This window comes from Acanthisitta chloris, unplaced genomic scaffold, assembly GCF_000695815.1.
Source record: "Acanthisitta chloris isolate BGI_N310 unplaced genomic scaffold, ASM69581v1 scaffold5358, whole genome shotgun sequence".
Lineage (NCBI taxonomy): Eukaryota > Metazoa > Chordata > Aves > Passeriformes > Acanthisittidae > Acanthisitta > Acanthisitta chloris.
In genome coordinates this window covers 49,506-67,032 of record NW_008687451.1, presented here as the reverse complement: position 1 = coordinate 67,032, position 17,527 = coordinate 49,506, and the positions used below count along the sequence as shown (strand labels likewise).

The following is a 17,527-nucleotide window of genomic DNA, read 5'->3' as shown; positions in this document are numbered from 1 at the left end:
AGTTATCCTAAGGTAATGTTAGTATTTTGATAATTTTCAGCAAGTCAATAAATAAGTATTTTCTTTAGTCAGTTTGCAGGTTTAGATAACTCCTGAAGTCAGACAGTTCTGAAAAGCAAAGATTCTATTTTTTTTTAAAAAATCATCCCTCGTCCATTCTCTCTTCAGTAAAAAAAAGTGCCAGAGTATTGCAGATATCATGAAATAGTGCTTTAACTATTAGCTGTCTGTCCACAAAATCTATTTGTCTTGTTAGCGCTGTCATTTGGCTGCATTACCCTTTCTGTAACCCTGGAAACAACTTCAAATACTGTGATATTTAAACAGTCTAAAACATAACATGCCCTGAAAACGCTATGAGTGTTTTTTTGAGACTCCGTGTACAAAGAAAGAAAAAAAAATCTTTTCCTTTTACAAAGAGCATTAAGCAGCGATGGACTGACATTGCTTTGTGAGAAGGCTGATCCTCACTTGTAGGTGGGGTGAGAAATGGTGCCAGCAGCACTGACAAGTTTCCTCTTTACCTGCCCGCAGAGTTCAGGAATCCCTCTCTCCAAGTGTTGCAGAAGAGGATTTTCAGGCGGCAATAAATAAATTTTGATCCCTCTGGTTAATACATTAAGGTCAAAGAGATTCTATGGGGAGCTATTTAAAATACTCTTAACCTGCAGACATACTGCTGTCAGTAGTGCTAAGTGCCTTATCTGGCTGAGTAGTGTATACAACCCTTATGAAACTATTCTTAAGTATTCTAGTTACTATATTTAGCTCTGTCTCATAACAAGACAAAAAGCACTTAGCTAAATGTAGTCCTGAAGTGCTTAATCCAGTTAAGAATATTTTGTCCTTAGGTGTCTTCTACTAAGACTTTTTCTAGCTCACCGTCCTGCTGCATCACGCAAAAGGCTTCCCTGTGTGTTTGGGCCTGTGAATTCTTTTATGGCTGTTTATTCTGTTGACGCCTTGAAGTCTGGTGTTGGCTGAGGACATTACTCATGTTCATTAGGAAACCTCAGTCCTCTGCCCCTAGTAGCTCACATCAGCCGTACCGCAGCAGGGTGTGATAGCTGTTGCTGGAGACTGGAGAATCCAGGCTTCATTTCTCAGTTTAGACTCAGTGAACATTAACTGGACTGTTGACTCTCTTGGTGACCAAACAGTTTCCCTCAACTTGTTGCTATTCCAGCTGGCTGAGAGGGCAACCATGCCAATGATACAGAAAACCCATCAGGCTTCCCAGGGGTTTTTAGGTGAGACAATCTATACGCAAAATTTCTACATAAAGCTTTGCACTCCAAGCTCAGGAAAAATCCTTCTTTGGCTGAATTTTTGTATGCTAAAGTCCCTATACAAAGAACAGTCCCTGAAAAATTGTGATAGATCTGTTTTGTGTATCCACAAGCACTATTTTTTTGATAGTTTACCCCATTTCTTTTAAAAGAACTTTCTTTATACCTTCGTATCTCTGAAGTTATCACAACTCACCAAAACTTCTGTAGGGGGTCATTCTTCTAGAGGAGAAACAACTGTGTGATTTTGATAGACCAGTGCTGACTGATGAGCAGCAGTGACTGCAATAAGTACCTCAGCTCTATGATAGCTCCATAGGGAAACAAATAAGATCACACACTCCATTTGACCTGGAATAAAAGAATGTAACTTGACCAGCATACGAATGCTGTGAGAACAGAAGCATAGCAGATCCACTGTGTTTAAGCTTGCTATGCAGGTGTTGTTTTCAGTTGTAGCTTCACTGAGGGTGTCAAGAGTTGCATGCTATTTTCCCTGGAAGTTCATGTTCCAAACTGAAAATAACCCCTTCATTCCCGACTGCATTGTTTTACTGATTCACTGCTGGAACACTTTAGGTATTTTATATGTTACCCTTGTACTTCTACTATGTCAGGAGGTTCAAGCCTCTTGCAGGTAACTTCTATATTACTGTTTACAATGACTGTATCACTTTATCTGAGCCAATTTTTTTTCAGCACATGGACTGACATAATTTCATTTAGCAGCCATGAGCAGGAATTTGGACCATTGTCTCAAGTTATTCACCTGAACCTCCCCTACAAAGCGCTCTCAACGTATCACTGGTCAGGATCTGTGTTGCTCATGGTATTTAGCATCAGCTGCCGCGTCCCGGCTGCCCTTTCCAGGGTGCTTGGCTGACACGTGTCCCTTGTGGTGGTTCTTCAACCACCTTCTTGCATGTTCTTCCCTTTGAGCTGTTTTCACTAGCTGGAGAAAGGAACAAGTTCTTGCTAGTCCTTTAGATGATCAAAATGGGGAGATACGGTTGCTAATTTTCCACGGTTACAAATATGTAATCCCTGATATTGGCAGCGATTTTTTTTTTGCAGTGCTCTGAACTGATGTTGGAAGTAATGGTAACAGGAGAAACAGCCATGAGCATGGGCTCAGAGTGGGGAGATCACTTCAAGGTCATTAAAAGGTTATTAAATTTGGAAGCTCAGCACTTGGCTGTTGTTGAAGGTATTACTGCCAGCCATGGACAGTCTGGTTGTATCCATGTCCTTCCTCCGATTGAGGCTCGTCTGATGCCAAACAAGTTTCATTAAGAGAGGACAGCCCTGAAATGTGGGTATGGCCAGGATTTCAGGGTATGCATTAGTAATCATTTAAATCCCAAATTAAAAGGAGATTTTGTGTGTCACATTAGTAGCAAATCTTAATGGGAGGCCTTAAGTCCATCCACAGGTGGGTGGTTGTGGCTTGCACTAATTTTTGCTAATCATGTTTGTCTTGAAGGAGATTTTGATTGCAAGATTTGATAGCTGAGGTATGGGCCAGACTCACTGGTTTTCAGAGCACACTTTGGAAAGACTCCAATCGATCCTCAGTGGCCCCAAGCTAGTAGGGCCATTCCATAACCACATGGCTTTTTGGGCATGAGAGGTCATGTTGGCCTTCTTGGGCTGCTTCTGCAGCAGCAGGTGGTGCCCACAGAGTCAAGGAGCCCCAGAACTCGGTCCAGCTTCCATTGCTGGAGTCTTTGCTGAGCTTTCTTCAGTCATACTTGAGTATGAGTCTAATTTGTGGTGGTAGACTTTTTTCAGCTTGAAGTGATTGCTGCTCTCTAGGCTGAGTCTTGCTTGCAACTGTGTTATAACTGGACTTGCTTTTCCTTCCAGGATTAATTTTTCTCCGTCTCTATTTACATGGTGATAAGAAGTGCTAATCCCACTCTGTCAGTCTGGACTGATGAATCTGAGGACTAGAACAGGTAATTTCTAAGTTGGTTTGCAGCTGACTCAGTCAGTGAGAACCACTCCCTCCACATGGAGTGTGTTTGTATTTTGGAGCAAAAAAAATTCATACGAACCACTCCCTCCACATGGAGTGTGTTCGTATTTTGGAGCAAAAAAAATTCATAGTTTCTTTTGCCCAGGTCATCTTCAGGGAGGGAGATCCTTGCTATGGAGCAGGGAGGGAAGGATGATTTTTGTTAACTTTTACTGTGGGAAGCATCTTTGACTTCCTGTCAGTTGTGGGTGGTTTTATTTTGTGTTACTTTTATAGCCACCAAGTTGTTTGAGCTTGGAGTAGTCTCAAAGCAAAGAAAATCGTTTGGATGTGCCTATTGAAAAATGCCCCTTGTGTGCTGGGCAATGTGGGAGGGTTTTGCAGGGAAAATACTGCTAGAGATGGAGCCAGATTGATGCTGGTGCTGGGGATGAGTGTGATTTCCTCTTTGAAAGTGTCTGAGGGGGATGTAACCCAGCAGAGCTGACCCGAGCAATGCAGCATGGAGTGATGGCAGCTTTCTCGCCTGTACCTGCCTAGCTTCCCATCTCTCAGACTTAGCCCATCTGAGTCACAGAAAGCAAGTCACTAATGAAGAAGTACCCTTCTGTTGAATTTTCCATCATTTAATGGTGCTCAAGTGTTCTTATGGGAACTTGTTGCCAACCGTTCTCCTTACCTGCGCTGCAAGAACAGCTGAGATATGCACAGCAGCTCACAATAGTTGTTTTGATACAGAAATGTATAGAACCCAGAGAACCCAGGTCACATTGCATTCTTTCCCCTGGTTAGTGTCAGTTGAAGAAGTTTGTTTTAACTTAAAGTCTTGGGTATGAATCCCAGTGGTAGGATGCAGCTCAGATGATGTGGGGAAAGTAGTTGGCTGCAGGATGCTTTGGATGAACTTGTCTATCATATCATCTCTTAGGATGTCCTGATAGTACCTTGCTGTTGCCTAATACTAATCCTTTAGAGCATTAGCACCGTTTCTTTCTTTCTCCTATGTCCTTCCAATGGGAAAGAAATCTCTGATGTATTTCAAGTGGTGCAGTGCTTGAAGTCCACCAGCAGCCTGTCTGATTTCCCAGAACAGGACCAGGCATGGTGCTACCCGGTACAGACATCAGTCAGACTGGCTCTCACATTTGCAGATAAGATGCTGATTCCTGTATTCTGTATCCTGGAGCAGAGGGGAGTGCAAAGGCAGGCTGAGGGGCTGCTGGCATTTAGCTCTTTTCATCTGAAGTATTGTTTGGGCTGTATGTTTGGGCATATAGGAATGGTTTCAGGACTCAACCTGACTCAGCAAGCAAGGAGGTACATACCAAGCGTGGAGTTTGGGAAAGGGAAGATTGAAACATTCAGATGTCATAAAGTACAAACTAGTAAGCTCCATATTTTGACATCCTTAGCAAGATCACGGAATATGTCTCATTAAGCACTTCTGTGTTTTCCTTCCAGAGCCCTGTGTTGTGTAAACGAACTGATGGATGAAGATGAGAAGGACAGGGCAAAGAGGTATGATGGGTTGCAGTCCTGGAGGAGAATTGTAACTGGTGTGTTGTCTAGTGCTTGACAAAATACTTGACACTACTGATGTCAGAGGCAAAGCCCCCATGCAGTTTACAGGCTGTGTATAGGGGAACACCAGCAGCATTATTAAGTCACCATTTTCAGGCTTCTCATAGTGGTTGACTGCCCCCAAAATGGGTAAATTAGATGAGTGGTCCTTAAACTACATTGTTGTATCCTCAGGATCTCATGTTATCCCACGGCTATTTATTATCTTGATGTAGGACTCCTGACCTGTGATTTTATTGGCATCGAGCAGTACTGCCCACCTGGAATAGAGTTCCCTGTGAAACTTAGAGAGCAGTCCTGCTTTAGCACAGGTATGAGTTAGTCTCCCATCAGAGAAGCATTTGGCTCAGTTCTAATTAGCCATCTTAGGCAAGTGCCAAAACAGATATGGCTGTGAATGTAAATGCTGGAGCTGAGAACCTCCAAATGCCAACCTGAATATGAATGGAAATGCTTTCTGCATACCATACTCAGTCTAGATCACAGGAAGATCACGTATCATCATGAATACACTTGTAAAGATAATTAATACTGAGCAAGGTTGTATGAAAGTAGGGTTATCTCAGGTACAAGCACTGGAAAGAACACTTTGGAAGAAGTGGACTTGCTTTCTCCTTTTGAATGGAGGGGAAAACACTAATAAAACATTCTTAAATTGCATCAATGTGAGCTGGAAACTAGTCTGTGGTTCTGCAGCCAGACTCTTTAACATTCCCAGTTTCATATATCATGGCAGCAGATTTTCAAAAGTGGATACAAGGCTTTATTCTGCAGTTGAGTTGTCTCTGCACAATATTGTCTCTTGACAATCTCCTTTTGCAAGTACTTACCAGAAAATGAGGAACTCTTCACATTTTGACCTTCCCTTTGTGTGTGTGTACTAACCGCAAAACAAAAGCTCATAAAAATTGAGTGGGCAAAACCTGAGCATACTGTAGATGCTAGGACTTCTCTTACCTGAGAAATTTTGCCTGTAACTCCTTCACTATGACCATTTTTGAAACAATGGGAACTGCTGCTGAAATGTACATAAGGATATGATCTTGCTCAAATGAATGTGAATATTTGTTTGCTGCTTGCTGGGTTTTCCTTGCTGCCATTGAGTTTAGTCCTGCTGCAAGACTCTAAGCACCAGCAAGATGCTTGCACCCAAGCCCAGGTTTAAATAAATGAACATTCTCAGCAGAGTTTAGATTCTTGTGTTTAAAGTGTTTTGCTGGGGCAGAGCAGTCTACCTGACCCTGGTTTGAGCTGTAGGTCCTTCATTCTGCTTAGTGGCATTTATGTTTCTGTCACCCAGGGCATCACGCAACAAATCTGAGAAGAAGAGGAGAGACCAGTTCAATGTCCTCATTAAAGAGCTTTGCACGATGCTGCAGGGCCACGGCCATCCTCTCAAGATGGACAAGTCCACAATACTGCAGAGGACCATCGACTTCCTACAGAAACAGAAAGGTACTGGAGGGTGTTGACTCTGCATCTGCCCAGCAGTTAGTTTCCACTCAGGAACTGAAAACTGTTTTTCCCAAGCATCTCAGACTTCCAGAAAAGACATGAGCCTAAATGAGGAGCAGAATGAGGCACAGCAGTTGGCCTCAGGAAATGGGCTAGAGTTGAATACAGTGCTAGCCAGTTAAATGTAGATAGATTTGAATGCAGTGCTGTATGCTTTTTAATGTAGAGACATCACTTCATTTCCCTCACTGGCTTCCACATCCCCTGGCCTGCTTTGTATGCTCTCAGAGCATGAGGGAGGAAAACCTGAGGAATAGCACCTACTGCAAAAGCCAACATCTGTGCCTTGTTCCCAGGTCTCCTGGATTAGGAGATGATTGGGTGCAGCCTGTTTTGCTATCTGGACACTCCTGACAGCCTTCCTGAGTCCCAGACACTCTCTGCTCACAAGGATGCTCAACTATTCTGAAATTAGCCCATTGACCTTAATTTTTGAAGGATATCTTCAGAACACCCAAAATGTCTCCATTCCCCTCTCTTGATTTCTAATGCATTTGTATCATGATGGCATGGAAAATGACTGTTGCATGCAAAAGGGCTTTGTGTGGAGAATGATCTGAGGATGATTCCTCTGAAAGCCTCTTTAAAGAAATCTACTGTTATTTGAAAATGAAAAAAAATTCCAAGTAGCATGAGTCATGTTGCTTTTTTGATGTTTTCTCTTTAAGAAATCACAGCACAGACAGAAGCCTGTGAGATTAGACAAGACTGGAAGCCTTCATTTCTTAGCAACGAGGAGTTCACCCAGTTGATGTTAGAGGTAAGAAGAAATTAAAGCTGCGTAGATTAGTGAGAAGTAATCAGTTCAGTGGAGTAGTTCAGCGATACATAGTTCCTTTTCACCTGTAGGTCCCAATGTTAATGATTTCTACTCTGCTGGCACATACAATGCAAACCTGACAGAGACCTATGTTGTGCTAAATGCTTTGCAGACAGAGAATTAAAAATGTGATTGCTTCCCTTTCAAGATAAATGGCTTTTCACTTAGGAATGAAGACTGATTTGGCCCAGATTTGGCCTGGTGAGAGAGGAAAAAGAATTTCCCTGCTCAGAAGAGCTGCTAGAGCTAGCAGTTTTAGGGAAAACTTGAAAGGACCTGAAAAAAGCAGAGCAGCTCTCTTCCTCCCACATCCCATTAGCCAGGCAGCATTGCCTCTGCTGCCTCTGCAGCTGCTAGCTGTGTGCTGCTGTTCTTGTGATGTGAGTGCTGTCTTTTTTGCTTGGATTGCCTTTGAGTGCATTCAGGAGAACAGCTCTGATACTCCCACCTCTAAAATGCTTTGCTGATCTAGAAACATCCCGTGAGCCTACATTTCTCCTTTCTTAAGGATGTGGCTCCAGGTTTGTCCTGCGTGCTCCTCTGGCAAGGACATCATCTACCCTGCGTAGGCAGCTGTTGCTCTTTGCCCCACCAAAATAAGGGTGTATGCTGGGCTGAGCTGGGAGGTGCTGCAGTGTCTTAGTTATTCCTTTTCATCAGGATGTCGTGACTCACCTCCTTGGAAAAGTCTGTTCATTCTTTCTGGGAATCTCTCACCAAACGAGCTAGCTTGTTCCAGCTGATTCAAAATAAATTGCACCCCCTAAACTGGAAGTGGCAGGGGAGAGTGAGCCCTTTAATAACTGCTGGCTTGCTGGACTTCATTAGACCATTGACCAATTTGCTTAAAATCAGTGTTTTTGTCCAGGTGGGATTTATTTTGAGCAAAAGCAGAGTATGGCAGTGAGGTGGAGGAGCTGGTTGAATGCTGCATCTTTGGCTCCCTGTAGCTAAGCTGCAGAACAGCCTAACAGTGTCTTTAGAAGAGTTGACTTTGTGCACAGGGGTGACCAGAGATTAAACCTCCCAGGTCTTGGTGTTAGAGAAGAATAGGGACAGACACTGGGTAAATGGTGCAAGGAGACATTGGGAAGAATAGGGAGAGCACCCAAGGAGGAAAGCACAGGCAATGACTTAAAAGGGACAGAGAACTCTGACTCTGGGACAGAAACCACAGAAAGGAGAAATTGAACCAACCTTAAAATTGTTTTGTTGCTAGCCTTACAAATCAGTGCTGTAAGCAAAATAAATAAGGCTTTAGATCTTCTCCATAGTGTCCATAAATTGCTAAAAATACAGCATTGTATAATTTTCCTGTCTCTGCTTATCCATCCGTCTATCCATCCATCCATCCACAATTCTGGGTTTGCTGTGATGATATCTAACATCTCCTTACGCACTGAGTTTGTTAACTATTGTGTAATTTAGAGCACATAATGAAGTGACTGATGTCACTAGGGTTGTGTGGGTGTTGAAATTCTAGGCATCACTGTCTCACTTTATGTTAAATAAATACTCACTGGGTGAAAAATACAAGTCAATTTAATATTAATGAACAAATAAGAATATAAAAAGAATGTTGAAATAGACAGCATGTGTAATTCTTATTTTTCCACATCGAGTTGTCATTTCCATTACTAATTTCTGTTAGTTTTAGGCTGTTAGAAGCATCACCAAAGAGTCAATTAGCCTATTATATTTTAAGTTCTTCCCTTGCATAACTTTTTTATCCTTTTTTTGTCTGCCTGTCATCATTAGGCACTAGATGGCTTTCTCATTGCTCTTACCACTGATGGGATTATTATTTATGTGTCTGATAGTGTTTCATCTCTGCTCGGACACTTACCGGTAAGTTCTGACCACATAATATGTTGAAGGCTCATTCCCCTCCTTAATGCTGCTCATCAGTTCAGGGCTGGGATTTGGTTTTGTCCAGCCAAAAAGGCAACTGACTGTGGGTGAGGGATCAACCAGCAAACTCTTAGGGAGTTCCTCAAGTTCCTGTGAATAACAGATTCTCTCTCAGGGTCTGTGAGTTAGCAAAAAAACCAACCCAAATATGCAAAATCACTTTACTTGTAGCTCATCATTTGGCTGCACATCTAAAGGATGGTCTGGGAGGTGTTTACCCCACCAGGTATATGGAAAGTCTTACGACTGTGGAATCTGTGCTGAAGATCTTCTTAAATGATGTAAATATTATTTCAGGACTGAATCTATGCTCTTGTAATTAATTGGGTTTTTCTACTTTGAGCCCATAGTCTTTCGTAACAAGTTTGTGGCCTCAAAGTTTTCTGGGAGTACTTCAAGAAACCAGTTAGCTGTCAGGTGCAGAAATTTCACTTGACCCCTAAAAAGTATTTTTATCTTTATCTAGTGCCAAGCATAAGGCGCCAACAGTGCTATATATGAGGGCAAATTTGAGCCCACATTTACCTGAATGACCTGGTGTGCAAAGAACAAATCTGTGCTGACATTTTGGTAGAACCCCTTTAGTCAGGATGTGTAGGTTGATCAGCACTGAATCACTTGCAGGTCAAGCTGATTTTGCCAGATGTTCAGCCTAGAAGATAAACGGAAGATGTGAGGAGGAGTTCAGTGTCATTTCATTTTGAAACAAGGCTTCTTGTCAGGTTATATTCTGTGGTACTAGGGTTTCTTCTCCAGCTTACCTCTCTCTGAACAGAAGGCTAACCTCTGGAACTCATCCAACTTTTTGCAAATAGAGAGTAATCCTGAGGTAAAATAACCTAAGGGGTTATGTTTTGCCTAAATCCATCTGCAGATTGACAGGGCTTCCTTGTCTTAGGCATCCATGCTAGACCAGCAGTATCTGTGCTCTGCTGTGGGATGAAAAGGCATGTGGTTGTGTCAGGCTGTACTGCTGAACATGACAAAGCATTCTTTTGTATCAGTCAGATTTGGTGGACCAAAATATATTAAACTTTCTGCCTGAGCGGGAGCAGAGCGAAGTGTACAAGCTTCTTTCTCCGCATGTACTCATGACAGATCCTGTTGCAGCTGATTTTCTAAATGGTAAGCTCTGCTCTTGTCTGTCGGTCAGGGAAGTTTGCCAACGGCAAACAGCTCTCAGGGGAGTCTGCACAGGGATCTCCAGCTATTTAATTCTCCTGCCTGCCACTTCTGTTTTGCCACATTTCTGTCTTTTGGTGCAACACATCATCTAATGTTCCTATGTGCCCCCAATACTTGCTCTTTGATTTGGACAGTCTTTGTTTTACCATTTGCTTTGCCCCATAGGACAGTGAAGTTGCCTTTATTAGATGTTTTTCTCTGTGTGGGGTGTTGGACTGAACCTGAGAAAGGAGTGAGGGCTTAGGGAAAGGAAAATGGTTGGAGAAATCTCAAAGGGTTTTGGCAGAGCCTTTATTCCTTAGAAACTTGCATGTCTCAGGACATGAGAGAAACCCTAATGTAATTTAAGGATCAGCCTTCCTATATGAACAGTCTATCCAGATCTGTACTGCTGGCTGCTGTCACACCCCCAGAATGTCCTTTTCCCCCAGAAATGTCCCCAGCACCAATGCAGGCAGCAGCATCTTCTTAGCACCCAGGTTTCACTAAGCCTGTGTTGGGACCTTCCTTTCCCAGTGGGTTCACCATGGCTGAGCAGCACTGGCCTCCCCTCCCTGCTGCCCTGTGAACATCAGTGGGAACGGAGCAGCCCTCGTGCTGCCCTGGGGGTGGTTTCTCTCTGGCTGAAGACTGCATGGTCTAATCCATAGAGTTCGGATTTGGGGCAGAAAACTGGATAAGAGCTTGGCATGATGCCCTCCACGGTTAATGGAAAGACTCTGGGTGAGTTCAGTGCCCTTTGGATCTGGGTCCTACTGAACAGTGCCAGAGCAAAGTACTACAGTATCATGTAACTGCTTTGCATGAAATCCTGCATCCGTGAAGTCAGGGGAAAATCCCTCTAACCAGCATGGCCAGGTCTTCGTACCCGGCATACTAGAGTGACTACAGAGCCATGGGAGAAGAGGGGATTCTCTGATTTCCTTAAACAGAACCAGCTGATAATTGCTCCTAGTAGTTATATATTTACTTTCGGGTATTAAGAGCATCCCAGCAGGGTGTGCTCAGATACTACAGCAGCAGATTTGGTTTAAGTATCTGGATAAATTCACTATGTGAGTGTGCTGAAGTGTGGACTAGTAACAGTCTGTGTCTCCCTCTCTTTCTCTCATTTCAGCAGAAAAACAAATAGAGTTTTGCTGCCATTTAGCAAGAGGCAGCTTAGATCCCAATGAACCCCTGATGTATGAATATGTGAAATTTGTAGTGGATTTTAAATATTTTACTCATGGTAAGTTACTGCTCCAACCTGCCTTTACCTCTCCTATCTCCTTTAAATTGTGTGTTGATCTGTAGCACCCTAAAGGCCTTGTTTCATCTGAAAATACCCCATAATTGTCAGGGATGGAATGAACTCTCTTGCATGCTGTGCCTAAAGTTGATACCAGACTAATAATACCTCCATTTGACCCACTGCTGATTGTAAAACAACCTACTTATTCAAATAATCAGTAAAATATGCTATTCTCATTCACCTATAGCAGCAAATTCACACTTTACAAAGATTAAATAGTTTGACAAACTGAATCTTCCAAATGTTGACCTGAGGAAAGGCTGACAAGGAGACTGCAGCTACACACTGTGAGCTGCTCAGAGCTGTCTTATGAAGCTCCCCTGGAAGCCAGGGGTAGGTGGTTGTGTCTGTGTAACTCAGAGCCTAAATAACTTCAAATAACGTCAGTGTTGTGTCTGTGTAACTCAGAGCCTAAAGGAGCTACAGCGTGTATCAGTGCGGCATCACCTTGTGGGTAGGAGGAGTTTGTTGCTTGGGTTTCATCAGTCGTTGTATCTGTCTTAACATGAAAAGAAAGCTTTCCTTCCTCTTCTTCTTAAATAAATTGTCTGGTTGTGTCTAGTGCCTACACCCTCCTGTAATGGCTTTGAGTCAGCTATTGCACGAGCTTTCAGGTCAGCCACAGAGGAGCAGATTTGCCTCGTAGCAACTGTTCGTCTTGTCACACCACAGTTCTTAAAGGTGAGATCTCTGCGACTGCATCTTCCCTTTGGTGTGGGGCTTGGCTGGTGCTCAGAGCAGGAGCTGCTGCGAGTACCACGAGCCGGTGCTGAGTGGGTGCCTGGGAGCTGTACTGCAGCTTCTCAGGGAGCAGGTTCAACAGCACGGGTTGTTTGTGCAGAGGGTTAGTAAAGGAGAGAGGACACCACTGTGTTTGGGAGTGAGAGATGACCCAAGTATGTATTTTGGAAAGATGAGATATCAACCAGGAGCTACTTTTGAGAAGAGGTGGTTGTATGATGAGCTGTCTCAGAGCAGAGAGGGTCAGCTCAGTTAGAGGCTGGACCTGGAGCTGTCATCCATATTCAAATGCCAATATTTGTGAAAAGCTGGGGAATTTTGCCTACAGAGTGTAAGATAAGATCCTTGGACTATTTATCATAGCCCTGAAATTCAGCTCAGGGTAAATTATTCAGCCACTTTTGATCAGTTCATGCATCTATAAAACAAGGCTTGTACATTCCTTAGGGGAAAATAAGTCAAGTGCCTTTAAAGCACTGTATTTTGCTACATTTTAGTTACAGTTTATTATATCAACAAGGTGCAACCTTGTTCTTGATAGCTGGCTCCTTTTGTCATTTCATAGGATTAAATGTCTGAATGTGCCAACTCTTTTTGCAGGAGCTCTGCAATGTTGAAGAGCCGTGTGAAGAATTTACGTCGAGGCATAGTTTAGAATGGAAGTTTTTATTCTTGGACCACAGGTAAGAGATTTGGGTTTAGTCACTGAAGAATAAATAAACTGTAATTTAAAACCAGGATATGTTGTGTAGGTATTGTCTAAGATCTCAAATGGAATAATTCTAATTAATGCAACTAAGTAAGTAGCAATACTCTGAACTTACTTATTAGGCATGCTTAAATGCTTTGCTCCTTTCCACATTTTAGGCAGCTAAGAAATCATATAAAATGCTGCAAAATGTCTAGAAAAACGTCTAACTTCACCAAGATAATAAGTCATTGAAACTGAGCTCTGTGTGTCCTGTTCCCCGCTCCCTGGTTCAGCTCCTCTGTTTTACAGCTACAGCTTCCAGGAATCATTCTAAATCTTTTGCTGCATCAGTAAACTTATGATTTTTCACCTTGAGAAAAGATGGAACTTAGAAAAATAAAGTAAGAAGCAGCAGATTCTATGATTTAATTGCAGATTAGTTTTTGACAATGCCATACAGTGGGCTAGGATTCAGCTTGGTGAATGAAACAGACTGGAACTGCTTTATTAAGCTGATTAATACAGGATTAATTTTCTTCAAAAGAAGCTGGAGGGTTTTATTCTCTCTTTTCTCTGTATTTGACATGTATGCATAAGCACATTGCAAAGTCCTACCCTTTCCATTATCCCTCCCCTTGCGAGCTGTGCAGAGGTAGTCATTACTAGAAATAGAAGACTTGTAAATAAGGATGTAAGGAAAAAATATCTGGGAGGGGAAAAAGCCTAAATATCATCTGCACGTTTAGAGCAGGAAGGAGAGAGAGCAAATACAAATGAATAATAACTTTCATTTGTATAGTACACTTGCTGTGTACCTCAACCATCATGCCTCGAAGCATGGAGGAGCTGACCCTGTGACAGCCCTGTGGTTGGTGCTGTGTGGTTTGGGACAGTCGGATGATTATTCACGTATCAAGATCTTGCTGGCGTGGCTTTGTTAGACTTTAATTAGCCTGTCTGATAGTGCACATTTTCAGAATCAACTGATTAGTGTTAAGATTTGTAAAAGAGTCCTAAGCCCCTTATTTCACTGATGGAATGAGCTGCTTTTCCATAGGGCTGTGTCCCAGCAGCTCCTGTGAATGAGGTGAGCAGGAGCTGCTGTGAAACCTATCAAAGAGTCTTTTGATTAATCTGGGTTATGACTCAGAGAGGAATCTCTGTGCTGAGTGCTTGCAGCCACTCCAGTCCCACTGATATTCCCAGTGAGGAAACCATTGGTATGGAGAGGAAATTAAGCTGATGCAGATGCTGATGCAGAGTTTGTGACAGCCCCGAATGCAAGTAATGAGCTCAGACCCAAGAATGGGCAGGAGATTGTGGGGGTTGTCTCATTTAATTACTGATTCAGACCTCTCTCCAGTACAGTCTGCAGGACACTATGAAATGTTGCTGTTTCTTGCTTATTTGCATCAACACATGCTGCCTGACACTGAGGTGTGCCATCAGCAGGGGCAGAGGGTACCCAGCAGGAGCTGGAATCAGGACCTTTGCTATCATGATGACAAAATAAATCAGAGAAAAGATAGATAATGCAAAAAGCGTTCCACAGATCTAGATAAACATGAGAGAATTAGGAAAAATATGTATTCTGGGTCTATATGTAAATATATGTGGAGGAAGAAAAAAAGCCTGTCAACTTTGATAATGATCTGTTTCTTTTCTGCACTGTGGCACTCTCCTTATTTTCCCTTCGTTTATTAAAAGACTGCACTCGAAAGGCTCTCTGAAGACTGTGCATTCCCATTTGCACAGTGAGTTGCAGGTCTCAAGGCTGAAACTTAAGCTAACAAGACACTTAAATTATTCCACAAGCAAGGCAGCTCCTTGTCAAATGACAGATGAGGAACATTTTTCGGTTGCTTTCTCATATAAAGAGTTCTGGCAAAATTCAGGAAAGCATAATACTTCCCTGATCAGCTTAAATGTTTATCTGATGTGCATCTGAAAGACATTATTGTCTTGAATATAAGCATGTCATTTAAAATAGGAGAGACACTGATATGTTCTGCCAAAGAGACAGCAAGGAAGAACACTTTAATAAATACACATATTATCATCATTACCAGAAATATGGGTCACATGAGGAAAAGGAACACAGTGCTCTATGAAGAGTTACTTGAATAAATAAAGCTGTATTGTGGCAGAGACCACTGTGTACTCAGCACACTGTTTCAAGAGATTTACTGTCAAGTGGAGGACTGGTTCTCCCAGCTAATCCCTGTGTTGGGGCTGAGGAGCTCCTGCTCACACCTTGATCCTCGTGGGACTGCTGTTGTACAGATCCCTGGCTGTCCTCCTTTTGCTCCCATTTCTGATTTGGTGCCAGACTGCCCACAGTTGTGGGGAAGATGGAGTTTATAGACCTGTCTGGACTCTTTCCAGTTGAATAATCTATGCCCTCATGACTCTCAAGAGTACAAATGTGGAGCTGGGTGGCTCAGCCAAGAGAGAACTTCCCACATTAACAGCCAGAAGATTTGGGACTGATCCATCCAAACCCAAATGTACTACACTTAACTTTTTACTCGTATTATTGTCCACTTTATGGCATTTGCCTTCCTTAAGAGTGTCGCTCAACACACCAGGAGAAAGGCAGTGGGAGAGATGTTTGATAGGCACTATCCCCTCGGCCTGCCCCGTTTTGAGTTGTTAACTGTTTTGCTAACACACCATCACCTTATTCCTGAGAAACACAGTGCACTTGGCAGGTGAGCCTCACACTATCACCACTTCCTGCAGCCAGAGCAAACAGGTGGAGCCACATTAGCACAGGTCCCACCTCACTGAGTGAGTGCAGTGCTTGAGTTGGTGCAAGCAAGAGTGTACCTGAGTGATGGAGGATAGAAGGTGGCATGCTGGGGAGATACAGGGGGGAGAGACAAAAACAGTGGTTTTCTCCTCACATATCAGTGTTGTTTCGTAATCATAAGCTATCAGGCTCCAGTGAAGGCTGTGCACACAGTCCTTTTGTTAGGATACCTGCTTTAAAAAAGATCCCATAAAAAATCCCATATTTTGACTAGAAAATAGAAAATCTAGAATTGACATCTGAATAGTGAGGTAAGTCATTGCAATGTGCCTATCTAAATACTTCGTCAATTCCTTCTCTACCTGCCAAAGCAATAACAGTCCCAAATCGGCTCCATGCCTATTGCCATCTTTACTACCAGCATAGAAACATTTTTGCTGGCTATAGTTTCCCAAGCTTTTCCATGGGAACAATTACTTTTTCTTTTACCCAAGCTGGTCCTGACACACATTACAGCTTCCCACTTACTCTTTCTTCTACAGTTACTACCCAGATGACATTTACATCCAACCTACTGGATAATTTTACTCTAGCTGCAAGTTGTTATGCACGGAGCAGCCGTAGCGTTTCTCAAGCTGCGTGTCTCACCAGCATGCTTAATGAATTGAGTCACTCACATACGTACATGCCTTTCTCTACACCCACATAATGAATAGGCTACAAAACAGTAAACACACATCTTTTCATTTTCTCAATTTTTACCTCTTCCTCGCTGTGGTATTTTTTTGTTGTTTGTATATGAAAATATATCATTGCGTATATGAAAATCCACTCCTGATTTCCCTGCCAAGTGAACGAACGAGGTTTTGGTTGCTAGTATCACAGCCTATCTGCCAGGATGTGAAAGCATCAGGTTTTGTGCTCACTCCCTGCCATTTGCTTCCTTTCTAGGGCTCCACCTATTATAGGGTATTTACCCTTTGAGGTTCTGGGAACGTCAGGGTATGATTACTACCATGCAGATGACCTGGAGCTTCTTGCTAGGTGCCACGAACACTGTAAGTTCCTCTTCCTCTGCAGCTTGTGTGTCTTTGATCTCATTTGTCACTTGTGCAAAACCTTTTACTGTCGTCGCAAAAAGCATCTTTGTCAGGGGCATAAGAGAATTCTCTCTTCCCGTGACAGACTGTCACAGCTGATGCTTATCTGGGAAGTTGAACCCTGCAGGATTCACTGAGATCGAGAACTGTTTGTGCAGGTTTCCTAAATTGGCAGATACCTTTTCTTAACCATGGCTGTCTGAGAGTGAAATGAGATTAATAGATGGGAATTCAGAACTTTCCCTGCTCTGTCCCCAGTTCGTGAGAGCAGCCCCAAACCCTGAGATTTTTGTTGTTTGTCACAGTTTATGGAGTCTTGCAGTTCCCCTGAGCTCCAGAGTCAGCCAGGAGATTCAGCTTACTGAAACACCTTCTGAAAGCAGCATATGGATTGCCTGCCTGTGCAATTAGATGTTGTGAACCTCTCTTGCTCATTAGTAAAATGGTTCTGGAGAGTCAGAATATTTTTTTCAAATACAGAAGTACTAAATACAGTTTCCCTGTGGGTAAAGATGATTCAATTTTGGTCGACCTGAACATAAAGCAAAGAAGTTCAGTCCAGACTAATGTGTCAGCACCAAAGGATGTCCATGAAGTTCAATTTTGTGCAAGTAGAAACAGTGTGACCTGTGGGAGCCAGGGCAGAAGGAGCACTTCACTTGAGTACCAT

At 42.8% G+C, this 17,527-nt stretch overlaps 1 protein-coding gene across 1 annotated transcript in view; it reads left to right on the top strand.

Moving 5' to 3' along the window:
- Positions 1–4,753: 4,753 nt before the first annotated feature.
- The window catches only part of LOC103807834 (neuronal PAS domain-containing protein 2-like), a 25,453-nt gene continuing 12,679 nt past the window's right edge, over positions 4,754–17,527 (top strand). Inside the window, exons 1-9 of the mRNA XM_009080583.1 lie at positions 4,754–4,785; positions 6,149–6,303; positions 7,032–7,123; positions 8,942–9,031; positions 10,099–10,219; positions 11,397–11,510; positions 12,136–12,254; positions 12,915–12,997; positions 16,709–16,815. Of these exons, the coding sequence (XP_009078831.1) occupies positions 4,754–4,785; positions 6,149–6,303; positions 7,032–7,123; positions 8,942–9,031; positions 10,099–10,219; positions 11,397–11,510; positions 12,136–12,254; positions 12,915–12,997; positions 16,709–16,815 (913 nt within the window). The remainder of the gene's footprint in view (positions 4,786–6,148; positions 6,304–7,031; positions 7,124–8,941; positions 9,032–10,098; positions 10,220–11,396; positions 11,511–12,135; positions 12,255–12,914; positions 12,998–16,708; positions 16,816–17,527) is intronic.